Below are 14,165 nucleotides of genomic sequence, written 5' to 3' on the forward strand. Positions count from 1 at the left end.
ACATGGTGCAAACAACTACAGCTGCTCAGTGGTCATCCATTGAAACTCATTCTAACTTGTAGATAGAGGCACATAGACGAGGGTAATGAAACAAAAGAGGTTGTCTTGGTCATACCAATAGTTTGGAAGGCAATTAATACAGTACAATACAATAATTTTCCTTGTGTCAGCACCATACTCATTTTCATGATCATGTTTGTGGTAGTGATACTACTAGACTTAACCTGTGACACACACATCTAGCCTCTTCTGTGGCCTTTTAAGGACGGGTAAAATGAGTGATGTTGGTAGCCAACTAAATGGATGTCTGAATGTCAGATCTAGCCTACAGTTCAAGCTGTGTTCTCTAAAAAAGGCAGCTGCTGACCATGCACATGCCTCCACATGCTTGTCATAACAGACCGACATTTATAGGGGCACCATTCAAAATAGTTTACCAGCAATAATGTTTTAATGAGTTACTCTGTAGTTATGAAAATGTATGTCGACATGAGTGATCCAAAAAATACATAACTGACAGGCCTACTATGGAATTTACTTTTTGGTAACATTTTGCATTAATTAAGCTACATAGTCTATCTTTATAAAACAGTTATAACACAATTTGAAATTGCGAAATTATTATATTGGTTCATGCCAAATAGTGACCTTATGACTGCACTGCTATTGATTATACCAATTATTGTTATTATTAATATTATTAGCTAGTAAGCCTATATACAGAATTATGTGAAGTGTTAAACATCCCCCCTGAAAGAACCATGCATATATTAGGCATATTATATAGTAGCCTCGTCCAAATAACAAATTGTAAGTTCAATGATATATTTTTTGTGGCACTTTTCGTTGTTGTCTTTAAATAGCAGCATATATGCGGTAAGGACCTCTCATCATGTACCTTTTTACCGTATGACCTTGTGCGTGTCGAACTCAAGCTGCATGTGTCAGTCAGCTGTTTATGGCAAGTGCGAGTGGGTATCACGAACGGAAGCGCATAGCTGAGCAGTTTTGTCACCGTCCGCGCAATAAATCTGCTCTGACTGACTAGCCATTAGGCAGGCATTCTGCGATGTCACCTTATCTATGAGGAGAGTGCAAATGATTGAAGGTGTCTAGCGGTTTAGGAATGACATTTTTACAAGCCAGCAATGGTGACATCAGCGCATACCATGGACGCATGCCAGGCGTGACCACTGACGAGACACCTTGGCTGGGGCTGCGAGAGATGGTAAAGGGTGAATAGCGGGAAACATGACCTCATTTCAGTTTTTTTTTTGTTCCTAATCCCAAACTCGTAGGCTATATAAGAGATGATGGATCTCATCCTCACTCAGAACAGAATTGACACTGGCCACTTCGAGAGTTGAGACACTGGAATACTTTTTATCACACAGACAGACTAGACATGGGACTGCACAGCGTTGAAGAGCTGGTAGGTTGTTTTTTGCATGTGTGATCGGGATTCACTCTGCCTAATCCATAATTTCCTCTGGGTTTGGGCATTCTAGATGTTGTTGCTGACAATATTAGTCTCTGATAGGTAGACAGGGCCGGCTCCAGGCATAAGCGACATGAGTGTCGCTTAGGGCCTCTGTCTGGCTCTCAATTTACTGTTGAAGGTTAGAATAGTACAATATATAAGGTGCAAATTCGAAATTTGGTTCTGCATCAGCAATTTTTTATCTTGTTATGCCAGTCACTGACAGTCACTCAATTAGCAATGTCAGCTAGCAATTTTTATATTGGTAAATTAGTCTAGCCAGCTATCTAAACTTGTAGTAATCATGGCTGAATAGCAATCGGGCACGCAGGGCATATGCCCAGAGGCCCTGTCCTCCAGGGGGCCTCCATTCATTTTTTAAGTCACTCTCACTATGATATTATTAAAATGGTATAAATCATGGCAAAATGTGTAGAATTGCAGGAAATTAGCTGTAAAATGTCCCCAAAAAGTATATCTTCCCCATGGCAAAATTAGTATAATCACATGATATTTCTTATAAAATTGCTGTGTAGAACTGGAGAGCACTAGCTTTAAAACTGCAACATTTTCTCTACACCCCATGGCGAAATATGTAGAATTGCAGGAAATTTGCTTAAAAACAAAAAATTCTCTCTGCTGTCAAGAGGGGAGCCACTAAAATGTTTTGCCGCAAGGTGGAGGGGGGGCAACCAAATCTCGCTTAGGGCCCCCAAAAGGCTAGAGCCGACCCTGTAGGATAACTTTCCTTTTGGTAATCTCCATTTTTCAATCTTTCCACACATTTCAGACTTGATTTTCCCTCACAAAATATGCATCAACCCCTACAAAAATGTCCATTAATTATAATCCACATAATAATTCACATTTCCTGTTGCTGCAGGATTATTTTTCTGCTGTAGCAAACGTGCTCAAATTAAGATCCTACATCTATCTGTACATACAATTAACAAAACATTATGGTTTTCATTTGGTCCAAAACAATCCAGCAGTTGGTTGCCTGCCCAGTCATCTAATAGGGTTGGCTTTGATCAGTCTGTAAATGAGTTGGACATTAGACAGCACACATTTCTCTATTAGCACCCCAATACTTCCTTCTTTGGTCCTTTATTAGGACAGAAACATCTCACAGAGGTAAGGCTTTGTTGTGAATGGCTACCTGTCCTCCATTCTGTTTTTTCCTTTCTTGGAATAGAAAGTACTGCTTAGGTGGATGGCCATCTCATCTCCAATCTGTTTTCTCTCCCAGGTCACTGGTAAAAGGTGTGAGGGAAAGGAGGCAGGCCATCACCTATCGGGGGCGTGTTCAGAGAGTGTGTACGAGGCAGCCGTCAACCAGGAGAAACAGGATGGCTGGAGGTCACACAAAGACCTCATCCCAGAGGAGAATGAGAACAGCACTCAGGAGGAGATCACAGTTGTCAATCTCAATGTGAGTTTTTAGCTCCTCATATGCTTAGTACTCAATTAGAAACACTGAACATTCTACTTGCCTTCCAAAATGTGGCCCAATATTCTGTATACCTTATTCCTTTTCAGACCGACAAATCAGGCCGTCTGAAACTAGAGACCGTGGATGACCTTTTCAACATCCTGAAACTGAGGAAGAGGAGGAGGGAGAGGAAGGTGCAGAACAGGAAAGAACCTGAGCCAGAGATCATTGTACGTCCCGCCACTATTCACTCTACACAATCCTTTTCTCCTTCTTTCTTTAAAATTCCTCACCATAATCAAGAAGAGGGAATTCAATGCAGAAAGGCCAACAATGGATTAAAACAAGTCAAACGGCACTAAGCTAATGCAACATGTCTCTTTTCGTTGTCACACAGCCCGACACAGTCGATGAAGACACGTTCCTGAAAGCAGCCATGGAAAATAAACTGCCTGTGATTGAGAAGTACCTGTCAGATGGAGGTGACCCCAACGTCGGTGATCATGTGAGTACCCATCATGTCTCTCTTATGATGACACATGGACAGCCATCTAAGTCAGTCTTTTGACATGCCAGAAGCTACATTGATTGAGATACAAAATCTTGAGTTACAGGCAGCCGAGGGCCTATATAGCACTAGTCTCATAATGCCACAGGACAAGTAACAGGAAGCCAAACGAATCTCACTTAACTCTGTCTGCCCTCCCTCTCTTACAGTTCCTAAGGACAGCACTACACAAAGCCTCATCCAAGGGCCATGTGGAGATTGTGAAGAGACTGCTGGAGGCTGGGGCTTCCATTGAGAAGAAAGACCGAGTAAGTTCTCTCTCTCTTTCTCTTAGTCACAAACTCAGATACTCACGCAGTCATGCAAGCATGCACGCACGCACTCTCACTCACTCACTCACTCACTCACTCACTCACTCACTCACTCACTCACTCACTCACTCACTCACTCACTCACTCACTCACTCACTCACTCATCAGAGCTCTAATTACATACAGTACATGGGAAATGGTTCAGAATGGCTGGGAACTGTCATCATCCTAACACTGTTTGTTTTGCCCACTCCCTCCAGTTGGATGCCACTTCAGTACACTGGGCCTGCAGGGGAGGCAGCCTGACTACTCTGGAGCTGCTACTCAATGAAGGAGGGAAGTTCAACTCCAGAGACAAGGTACAGCACTGAGACAGAGAGCCCTTAAACCCAGTTTGTGATGCCCAACATCAAAAACATATGGGATTTTACTTAGGGATATATACAGAACAGAGCCATATATAGAGCATATTAAACGGTATATGGATAGTTGAGCAGTCTGTGTTTGTGGTCTGACTCCCCCCCCCCTCTGTTTTCTCTCAGCTGCGCAGCACTCCTCTCCATGTGGCAGTGAGGACAGGACATAATGAATGTGCTGAGCACCTCATCCACTGTGGAGCAGACGTCAACGCTAAAGACAGAGTAAGACATACAAACCCTAATATGACAAATGCAAGCATGGAGCAAATCACAGAGAGGCTTCGCAAACCCACCATTTGTACTCCATGCTATCATTTGTACTCCCACTATCATCCAGAAGGTGAGATCAGTACAGGTGCATAAAAGCTGGGACCGAGAGACTGAAAAACAGCTTCTATCTCAAGGCCATCAGACTGTTAAATAGCCATCACTAGCCGGCTACCACTCGGCTACTCAACCCTGCACCTTAGCGGCTGCTGCCCTATATACATAGACATGGAATCACTGGTTACTTTAATAATGGAACACTAGTCACTTGAATAATGTTTACATACTGCTTTACTCATGTATATACTGTATTCTATTCTACTCTATTTTAGTCAATGCCACTCCGACATTGCTCTTCCTAATATTTACACTGCCGATCAAAAGTTTGGGGTCACTTAGAAATGTCCTTGTTTTTAAAAGAAAAGCATTTTTTTTGTCCATTAAAATAACATCAAATTGATCAGAAATACAGTGTAGACATTGTTAATGTTGGAAATGACTATTGTAGCTGGAAACGGCAGATTTTTAGTGGAATATCTACATAGGCGTACAGAGGCCCATTATCAGCAACCATCACTCCTGTGTTCCAGTGGCACGTTGTGTTAGCTAATCCAAGTTTATAATTTCAAAAGGCTAATTGATCATTAGAAAACCCTTTTGCAATTATGTTAGCACAGCTGAAAACTGTTGTACTGATTAAAGAAGCAATAAAACTGGCCTTCTTTAGACTAGTTGAGTATCTGGAGCATCAGCATTTGTGGGTGCGATTACAGGCTCAAAATGGCCAGAAACAAATACATTTCTTCTGAAACTCGTCAGTCTATTCTTATTCTGAGAAATGAAGGCTATTCCATGCGAGAAAATTGCCAAGAAACTAAAGATCTCGTACAACGCTGTGTACTACTCCCTTCACAGAACAGCACAAACTGGGTCTAACCAGAATAGAAAGAGGAGTGGGAGGCCCCGGTGCACAACTGAGCAAGAGGACAAGTACATTAGAGTATCTAGTTAGAGAAACAGACGGCAGTCTCAACGTCAACTGTAAAGAGGCGACTCCAGGATCCTGGCCTTCTAGGCCGAGTTCCTCTGTCCAGTGTCTGTGTTCTTTTGCCCATCTTAATCTTTTATTTTTATTGGCCAGTCTGAGATATGGCTTTTTCTTTGCAACTCTGCCTAGAAGGTCCCGTGTGGTTCAGTTGGTAGAGCATGGTGTTTGCAACGCTAGGGTTGTGGGTTCGATTCCCACGGGCGACCAGTACGGAGAAAAAAAATGTATGAAATGTATGCATTTACTACTGTAAGTCGCTCTGGATAAGAGCGTCTGCTAAATTAATTAAATGTAAAATGATAAGAGCGTCTGCTAAAAATGACTAAAAAGAAAAAAAAAGGAGTTGATGTTGAGACTGGTGTTTTGCGGGTACTATTTAATGAGGCTGCTAAATATGTGTATGTGACCAATACATTTTGATTTGATTTGATTTGCACTATTGTATAGTATGGTTGTGTATTGCGTTGTTAATAGAAACTTTGTTTATGACCAGGATGGAGACACACCCATGCACGATGCTGTGAGGATAAACCGATTCAAAATGATCAGGCTGCTGCTGATGTATGGAGCCAGTCTTAAAACTAAGAACAGTGTAAGTACTCCATAATCATCCAACATGTCTGTCCTCATACAATTTTGACTCATCTTTTCACATTCATTTAGTATATTCCAGTGACGTCGGTATGATTGTTACTGGCTATTGTGTGAGCATAGCGCCATTTACAGCTATTTGAATATTGATGTTTGATACAGAAAGGTGATCTATTTTACAAATGCTTAGTTAATTTGAATGTTTGTGTTTTTTCCCCTTGCAGGAAGGCAAGTCCCCTAGTGAGAATCTTCTGGCATGGCAGAGTGGTGCTAAAAACCTCCTGTGTAACATCAACAATGACAAATCTGTCAAATAGAACAATGACTTCTCAAGGTCTTGGGGAGATCTATGGCTATTGAAATCCATCCATGCATTCAGATTGTCATTGATAACTGATACTGATAGAATTGTTGAATGCCGATATTGCTGGCCAATGTTAGGGCTGTACAGTGTGTGCAAATGTAGAAGAGTGGGAAGGTAAGGCAATAAATAGGCCATAGAGGCAAAATAATTACGATTTAGCATTAACACTGGAGTGATGATGATGTGCAAGTAGAGATACTGGGGTGAAAAAGAGCAAGAGGATAAATAATAATATGGGGATGGGGTAGTTGGCTGTGCTATTTACAGATTGGCTGTGTACAGGTACAGTGATCAATAAGCAGCTGATGCTTAAAGTTGGAGAGGGACATATAAGACTCCAGCTTCAGGGATTTTTGCAATTCGTTCCAGTCATTGGCAGCAGAGAACTGGAAGGGAAGGCGGCCAAAGGAAGTGTTGGCTTTGGGGATGACCAGTGAAATATACCTGCTGGAGTGCGTGCTACGGGTGGGTGTTGCTATGGTGACCAGTGAGCTGAGATAAGGCAGGGCTTTACCTAGCATAGACTTATAGATGATCTGGAGCCAGTGGGTTTGGCGACGAATATGTAGTGAGGGCCAGCCAACGAGAGCATACAGATCGCAGTGGTGGGCAGTATATGGGGCTTTGGTGACAAAACGGATGGTATTGTGTTGTATGGCATTGAAGCTCGTCTGGAGGTTTGTTAGCACAGTGTCCAAAGAAGGGCCAGAAGTATACAGAATGGTGTCGTCTGCGTAGAGGTAGATCAGAGAATCACCAGCAGCAAGAGCAAGACAAATGCAATGGCATGATACTGTGGGATTTTACAAGGTGATATGTTACTGGAAAACTTCAAGTAAAACTGTATGCTCAAAAGAGTTTTTACAAAAAATTAGTTTTAACTAAAACTAGTTTCTGGATCCATTCACCTGTTTCAGTCTAAACACACAGACAGAAGTGATAGTAGTGAGCTGGAATGGAAAGTTGTTGTTGGTTTAGAGAATGTTTTAAATTGGAAATCATTTGAATGATATTTTGTATGTTTTTTTTTAGAAGAGACTAGAATGCAAAGCGTCAAGAGACCTCACTGAGTTTTGTATTTATTGTAAAGTTAATCTGTATATTATGCTTGTTATTTATTGTTTGTTTAAGTCAATAAACCAATCTGATATTTTCAAATACTAATTTTGTGATTCATTGTAAATGCTTTTGTTATTTGAGTCTCTGTAAACAAACAGTGTAGCCTATATCTTCAAAATATTATACTGGGTGGTCCTTGCATTCAGAATTTATCAGAATTTATGATTGGATCAGTTTACCTTGGCTTTCTCCAGCCCCATCCTTCAGCTTTATAGCAAATCAAGTGAAGGGGCTGATGTTTGGCTGACGAATTCAGGATTGTGGTTTTAAAAATAGACAAAGGAAGATCTGTGTTGAAGCAGAGATCAAAGTAAATCATAGAGATGTGGGCATATGGATAATATCCAAGGCAGAGTACAAGAGCAACCAGGAGATGAGAAAGTTTGCAGACGACCCAGAGCCACACATCAAACAGCAAACCCAATTGGTAAAATAACTTCCTGTACAAATGACCCTTAGAATAGAGCTGCTTTACCCTCTACAGTGTCTAAAGAAGCCCCTCTGTGTGTAACCCTGGTGGAAGCCCTGTCGGCCCAGCTCAGTGAGAAGGAAGAGGACCTACTGAAATGGAGGAAGGAGCGAGATACCCTGGTGGAAGCCCTGTCGGCCCAGCTCAGTGAGATGAAGCAGGCCCTACTGAAATGGAAGAAGGAGCGAAATACCATGGTGGAAGCCCTGTCGGCCCAGCTCAGTGAGATGAAGCAGGCCCTACTGAAATGGAAGAAGGAGCGAAATACCATGGTGGAAGCCCTGTCGGCCCAGCTCAGTGAGATGAAGCAGGCCCTACTGAAATGGAAGAAGGAGCGAAATACCATGGTGGAAGCCCTGTCGGCCCAGCTCAGATCCTCCTTTTCAAAGGATAAAGCTAAGAACGTGAACATCTTCATAGTTAAGAACACTATAACAATATGGAAGAAAATGAAACTTACTCTACAAGAACCAATATCACTCCCTTAAAACACAACCTTGTGGAATAATCCTTGGATAGCTTTTCAGAATTCACTGATAAACGGGTCCACATGGAAAACTAAAGGCATAAAGAAACCGTAAATGACTTGGTAACATGAAATACATTTATTTCCATGAGAGAATTCAAAAGTAATTTTGGACTCACCAAAGTAGATAGTTTCAAATATATGCAATTTAAAAGGTACATATCACAAAATGTCGATTAGAAATCTGTTGGACATCAGAGCAACCTTGAGGGAATCTTATTTGAGTCAGAAAAGGATGCTCATATGATAGGTAAGATATACAAAACCTTGCAGAGAGCCTATCCAACAGACATTATCCTAGAAAAAAATGATAAACTATTGAAACTTAGACTTAAAAAGAACTTATGTTGGCACAAGATGGAGGGAAAGTTGTAGCATAACTAACGAAATTACAGTTAACGAAAATGTACACTTAATCCAGTATAAACTACTGTATATAATGAATTATACAAGAGACAAAATACAGCACAATGGCAGTCATGTCTGAAGTGTAAAACTAATAATGATTCAATAATCCATGCCTTCTGGGAACGCTATAGAGTCCGGAAACTGTGGGTGGAGCTAGAAAGTTAGCTGTCAGAAGACTTAATATGTAAATGTACGTTTAGCTGGAGGTCCAGATACCCAAACTCCTCTCCAGCAACGAAGACAAGGGTTAACAGATTAGTCTCTGCTGCAACACCACCTCTCAACCAGCAGAGGTCAGTGCAAGTACAGACATAATGGATTGTTTGCTTGGGACTGTCAGAAACTATTTTCATTTGGGATTATACAATTAACACTATTAAATAGTCAATCTGCGATAAAATTTTAAATAAATAAAAAATAATACTTTAACATTTATTATATACACCCATTGATTCTTGAAGAACATAACTTAGAAGTGCCACAGGAGTTTAGTTCAACGGCTGTACTACTCCACCAAAACCCAACATAAAAACGTGTTTTACTCATTTGTTTGTAAACAATGTTATTGTAAACAAACACCGTATATCCTTAGAATGTGGTGAAAATGATCATTTTGATATCATAGACGGTCCGTCGATTTTTTGTTTATGCTACAATATTGCACGACACACATATACAGTAATTCAAGATAAGAACAATATGTTCTGTGTCCTGTTTATTCCCGTTAGTATGCACTTAGAAATGTAGCGAGAACTCAAGGTCAGAGTGACCTTGGAAGAGGATCAAAGGGAAATGAAATTGGTTGGGTGGAATTTAGAAATGCTTCGATTTTTATCTGCTGTTTTTTTTTATTACATCCACCACACCCCAACCCTTCCCTTGCCTGGAGCCTGATTATAATAGTTGCTGGCTCTTACGGAGTCTGATTTGGATGCTAATGATGATGTGATGTCCCAAATGCCTCTCTATTCCCTATATAATGCACAGTGTTGGCTGGGGAAGCTATGATGAAATATATAGTGTACCAAGCTATAAAATGATTTCACACTGGAAGCAGTTGAGCTACAGTAAAGCTAGCCTTAAGATAAATGTTGTTTGTTTAACTAAAGTTACTATGAATAAGTAGTTCACTATATCAAAAATGACATGTAATACAAAGTTGAGACACATGACAGCAAGAACACATCACTCTGTAGTAAGATGTTAACAGTGCAGTGAGATCTGTGTGACAGACAAAAAGTGAGTGTGGTCTTAAAGGAAAACATAGTCCCAAAATGTTTTGCTTGTCAGAACCCAACTTTTCAAGATACTGTATGAACTTTCAAAATACAGAAATCATCCCCACATGATGCAAACGCACCCCCATATGATGAAAAATGCCACATTTGGGGACGATTTCTGTATTTTGAAAGTTACATACAGTATATGGAAAACTTGAGTTCTGACAAGAAAACCATTTAGGGACTATGTCAACAAAGGCCTAATGAAACAAATCCAAAAAGATCATTTTTGGGTGGAGTTTTCCTTTAATAGCCCAGTAGTCAGAGAGAGAACAATAGGGGGTTGTTTTTTGTGAAAATGTTTTTTTTTGTGAAAAATGTAGGCCTAGTGGGTCGTTCTAGATAGAAGTTAGCTACACTGATCCATGCCAAAAAAATGACTGAAAACACTATAAGATTTTAATTTTGTTTAACTACCACCAAGCTGCTGCAAAACTTAGTTCAATTACTAGTTGAATTACAAGTAGTGGAACTACTCCCCAACACTGTTGAGGAGTAGTCCACTATGTGCCAAAAGTAGTACACTATGCAGGGAATAGGGTGCCATTTGGTAGTCCACTATGTGCCAAAGGTAGTGCACTATGCAGGGAATAGGGTGCCATTTGGGACGTAGACTTGCTGCTGGCATGGACATGAAGACTGGCTGGTGCTCGATGTATAGGACAAAAACATTTTGACAAAAGCATTTTCCTGTGTGCTATGTCCAGTTGTTGTCGTACCCCAACAACCACATTGAAAATAAGTATTTAACATTTCATGTGTCATACTCTGTTTCTTGTACTTTTAGATACTGTTTTTCAACTGTACAAATTGTTTAACCCAAAATAAAATCAATCAATCATCAACTCATTTAAATGTCCTAGGCCCATATTCACAAAGGCAGCGTTTATACAGGCAGCCCAATTATGATATTTTGTTCACTATTGGTCTTTTGACCAATTAGATCAGCTCTGAAAAAGATCTGATGTGAAAAGATCTAATGTGATTGGTCAAAAGACAAATTAGTGGAAAAACTATCAGAATTGGGCTGCCTGTGTAAATGCAGCCAAAGCGTTGCAGTGTGCGGATCTAGGATCAGTTTTGCCTTGGATCACAAGCAATACGATTACATGGACGGGGGGGCTGATCCAAGATCAGCACTCCTACTCTGAGATGCTTGCTAATATATGGCCCCTGATAAGGACATTGGGACCCAAATGAAGGTGCTTCCTGAAACTGTATTTTATCTGGTGTCTGGTCCAAGGCAAAGTTAAAATACAAAACATACTTTATTCCTGGAATATTACAATATAAATTGAAGTTAATCTTTCCTGACCGAGGAATGGTAAATGTAGTGTCCATCCACAGTCTTACAAAAAAATTGTTCTATAGAGAAAATTATTTAGTGTAGGGGTGCTGACTAAAGGCGAATAAACTGTAAGCTCTAAAATAAAGAAAGAAAGTCGCACACTCAATATATAGTTCATTCATAAAATATTCAGACCCCTTGACTTTTTCTACATTTTGTTAGGTTACAGCCTTATTCTACAATCTATTAAATTGTTTTTCCCCTCATTAATCTACACACAATACCCCATAATGACAAAGCAAAAACAGGTTTTTAGAAATGTTTGCACATCATTTTTTTTAAAATCACATTTACATAACTATTCTAACTATTCAGACCCTTCACTGAGTACTTTGTTGAAACACCTTTGGAAGCGATTACAGCCTCGAGTCTTCTTGGGTATGATGCTACAAGCTTGGCACACCTATATTTGGGGAGTTTCTCCCATTCTTCTCTGCAGATCCTCTCAAGCTCTGTCAGCTCGGCTGGGGAGCGTCGCCGCACAGCTATTTCACGGTTTCTCCAGAGATGTTCAATCAAGAACATTCAGAGACTTGTCCCGAAGCCACTCCTGTGTTGTCTTGGCTGTGTGCTTAAGGTCATTGTCCTGTTGGAAGGTGAACCTTCCCCCCCAGTCTGAAGTCCTGAGTGCTCTGGAGCAGGTTTTCATCAAGGATCTCTCTGTACTTTGCCCCGTTCATCTTTCGTTCGATCCTGACTAGTCTCCCAGTCCCTGACGCTGAAAAACATCCCCACAGCATGATGCTGCCACCACCATACTTCCCCGTAGGGATGGTGCCAGGTTTCCTCCAGATGTGCTGCTTGGCATTCAGGCCAAATAGTTTAATATTTGTTCCATCAGACCAGAGAATCTTGTGCTGCAGAGATGGTTGTCCTTCTAGAAGGTTCTCCCATCTCCACAGAGGAACTCTGGTGCTGTCAGAGTGACCATTGGGTCCTTGGTCGCCTCCACAAACAAGGCCCTTCTCTCCCGATTACTCAGCTTGGCTGGGCGGCCAGCTCTAGGAAGAGTCTTGTGGGTTCCAAACGTCTTCCATTTAAGAATGATGGAGGCCACTGTGTTCTTGGGGACCGTAACCTCCTCACCGCCCGCTGATCCTTCAGCTTTTGTGTCACCGGACCCTGGATCGTCGCCGAAGGACCCGGACCGTGGATCATACCCGGAGGTTCTGGAGACTGGACTGCAGACCGCCGCTGGAGACTCCGGACTGCAGACCGTCGCTGGAGGCTCCGGACTGGAGGACGTCACTGGAGGCTCCAGACTGTGGGCCCTCTCAGGAGGTTCCGGACTGTGGGCCTTCTCAGGAGGTTCCGGACTGTGTGCCTTCTCAGGAGGTTCCGGACTGTGGACCGTCTCAGGAGGCTCCGGACTGTGGGCCCTCTCAGGAGGTTCCGGACTGTGGGCCCTCTCAGGAGGTTCCGGACTGTGGGCCTTCTCAGGAGGTTCCGGACTGTGGGCCCTCTCAGGAGGTTCCGGACTGTGGGCCTTCTCAGGAGGTTCCGGACTGTGGGCCTTCTCAGGAGGTTCCGGACTGTGGGCCGTCTCAGGAGGCTCCGGACTGTGGGCCCTCTCAGGAGGTTCCGGACTGTGGGCCCTCTCAGGAGGTTCCGGACTGTGGGCCTTCTCAGGAGGTTCCGGACTGTGGGCCTTCTCAGGAGGTTCCGGACTGTGGGCCGTCTCAGGAGGCTTCGGACTGTGGGCCTTCTCAGGAGGTTCCGGACTGTGGGCCTTCTCAGGAGGTTCCGGACTGTGGGCCTTCTCAGGAGGTTCCGGACTGTGGGCCCTCTCAGGAGGCTCCGGACTGTGGGCCCTCTCAGGAGGTTCCGGACTGTGGGCCTTCTCAGGAGGTTCCGGACTGTGGGCCTTCTCAGGAGGTTCCGGACTGTAAAATGTCGCCGGAAGCTCTGGACTGGGAACTGTCGCCGGAAGCTCTGGACTGGGAACTGTCGCTGGAAGCTCTGGACTGGGAATGCGCACTGGAGGCCTGATGCGTGGGGCTGGCACAGGTGGCGCCAGACTGGTAACACGCACCTCAGGGTGAGTGCGGGGAGCAGGAACAGGACACACAGGACTGGGCAGGCGCACTGGAGGCCTGATGCGTGGGGCTGGCACAGGTGGCACCAGACTGGTAACACGCACTTCAGGGCGAGTGCGAGGAGCAGGAACAGGACACCCCGGACTGGGCAGGTGCACTGGAGGCCTGATGCGTGGGGCTGGCACAGGTGGCGCCAGACTGGTAACACCCACCTCAGGGCGAGTGCGGGGAGCAGGAACAGGACACACTGGACTGGAGAGACTCACTGGAGGCCTAATGCGTGGAGCCGGGACAGGATATACTAGACCGTGGAGGCGCACTGGAGGTCTGGAGCATATGGCTGGAACAACCCGTCCTGGATGGATGCTCAGTGTAGCTTGGCAAATGCGGGGCACAGGCACAGATCGCACCGGGCTATGAATGCGCACTGGTGATATAGTGCGCATCACAGCATAACTTGTTGCCTGACTGGTCACATGCTCCCTACGGTAAGCACGGGGAGTTGGCTCAGGTCTTCAACCTGACTCCATCAATCTCCCCGTGTGTCCCCCCCAATTTT

At 43.3% G+C, this 14,165-nt stretch overlaps 1 protein-coding gene across 1 annotated transcript; it reads left to right on the forward strand.

Annotated features, from left to right (window-relative positions):
* The first annotated feature begins 1,047 nt into the window (after window positions 1-1,047).
* LOC106589708 (ankyrin repeat domain-containing protein 1-like) lies at window positions 1,048-6,702 on the forward strand. The gene is made up of 9 exons (XM_014179981.2): window positions 1,048-1,432; window positions 2,730-2,912; window positions 3,020-3,142; window positions 3,310-3,417; window positions 3,630-3,728; window positions 3,992-4,090; window positions 4,274-4,372; window positions 5,959-6,057; window positions 6,281-6,702. The coding sequence occupies exons 1-9, from the start codon at window positions 1,406-1,408 to the stop codon at window positions 6,371-6,373; spliced, it is 930 nt and encodes a 309-aa protein (XP_014035456.1). The 5' UTR covers window positions 1,048-1,405; the 3' UTR covers window positions 6,374-6,702.
* The last annotated feature ends 7,463 nt before the right edge of the window (window positions 6,703-14,165 follow it).

This window comes from Salmo salar, chromosome ssa28, assembly GCF_905237065.1.
Source record: "Salmo salar chromosome ssa28, Ssal_v3.1, whole genome shotgun sequence".
Lineage (NCBI taxonomy): Eukaryota > Metazoa > Chordata > Actinopteri > Salmoniformes > Salmonidae > Salmo > Salmo salar.

Coding starts and splice junctions, on each gene's coding strand:
- LOC106589708 (XM_014179981.2), top strand. CDS start 1,406: ATGGGACTGCACAGCGTTGAAGAGCTG. Junction 1,433..2,729: donor TGCACAGCGTTGAAGAGCTG/GTAGGTTGTTTT, acceptor TTTCTCTCCCAG/GTCACTGGTAAAAGGTGTGA. Junction 4,091..4,273: donor AGTTCAACTCCAGAGACAAG/GTACAGCACTGA, acceptor GTTTTCTCTCAG/CTGCGCAGCACTCCTCTCCA.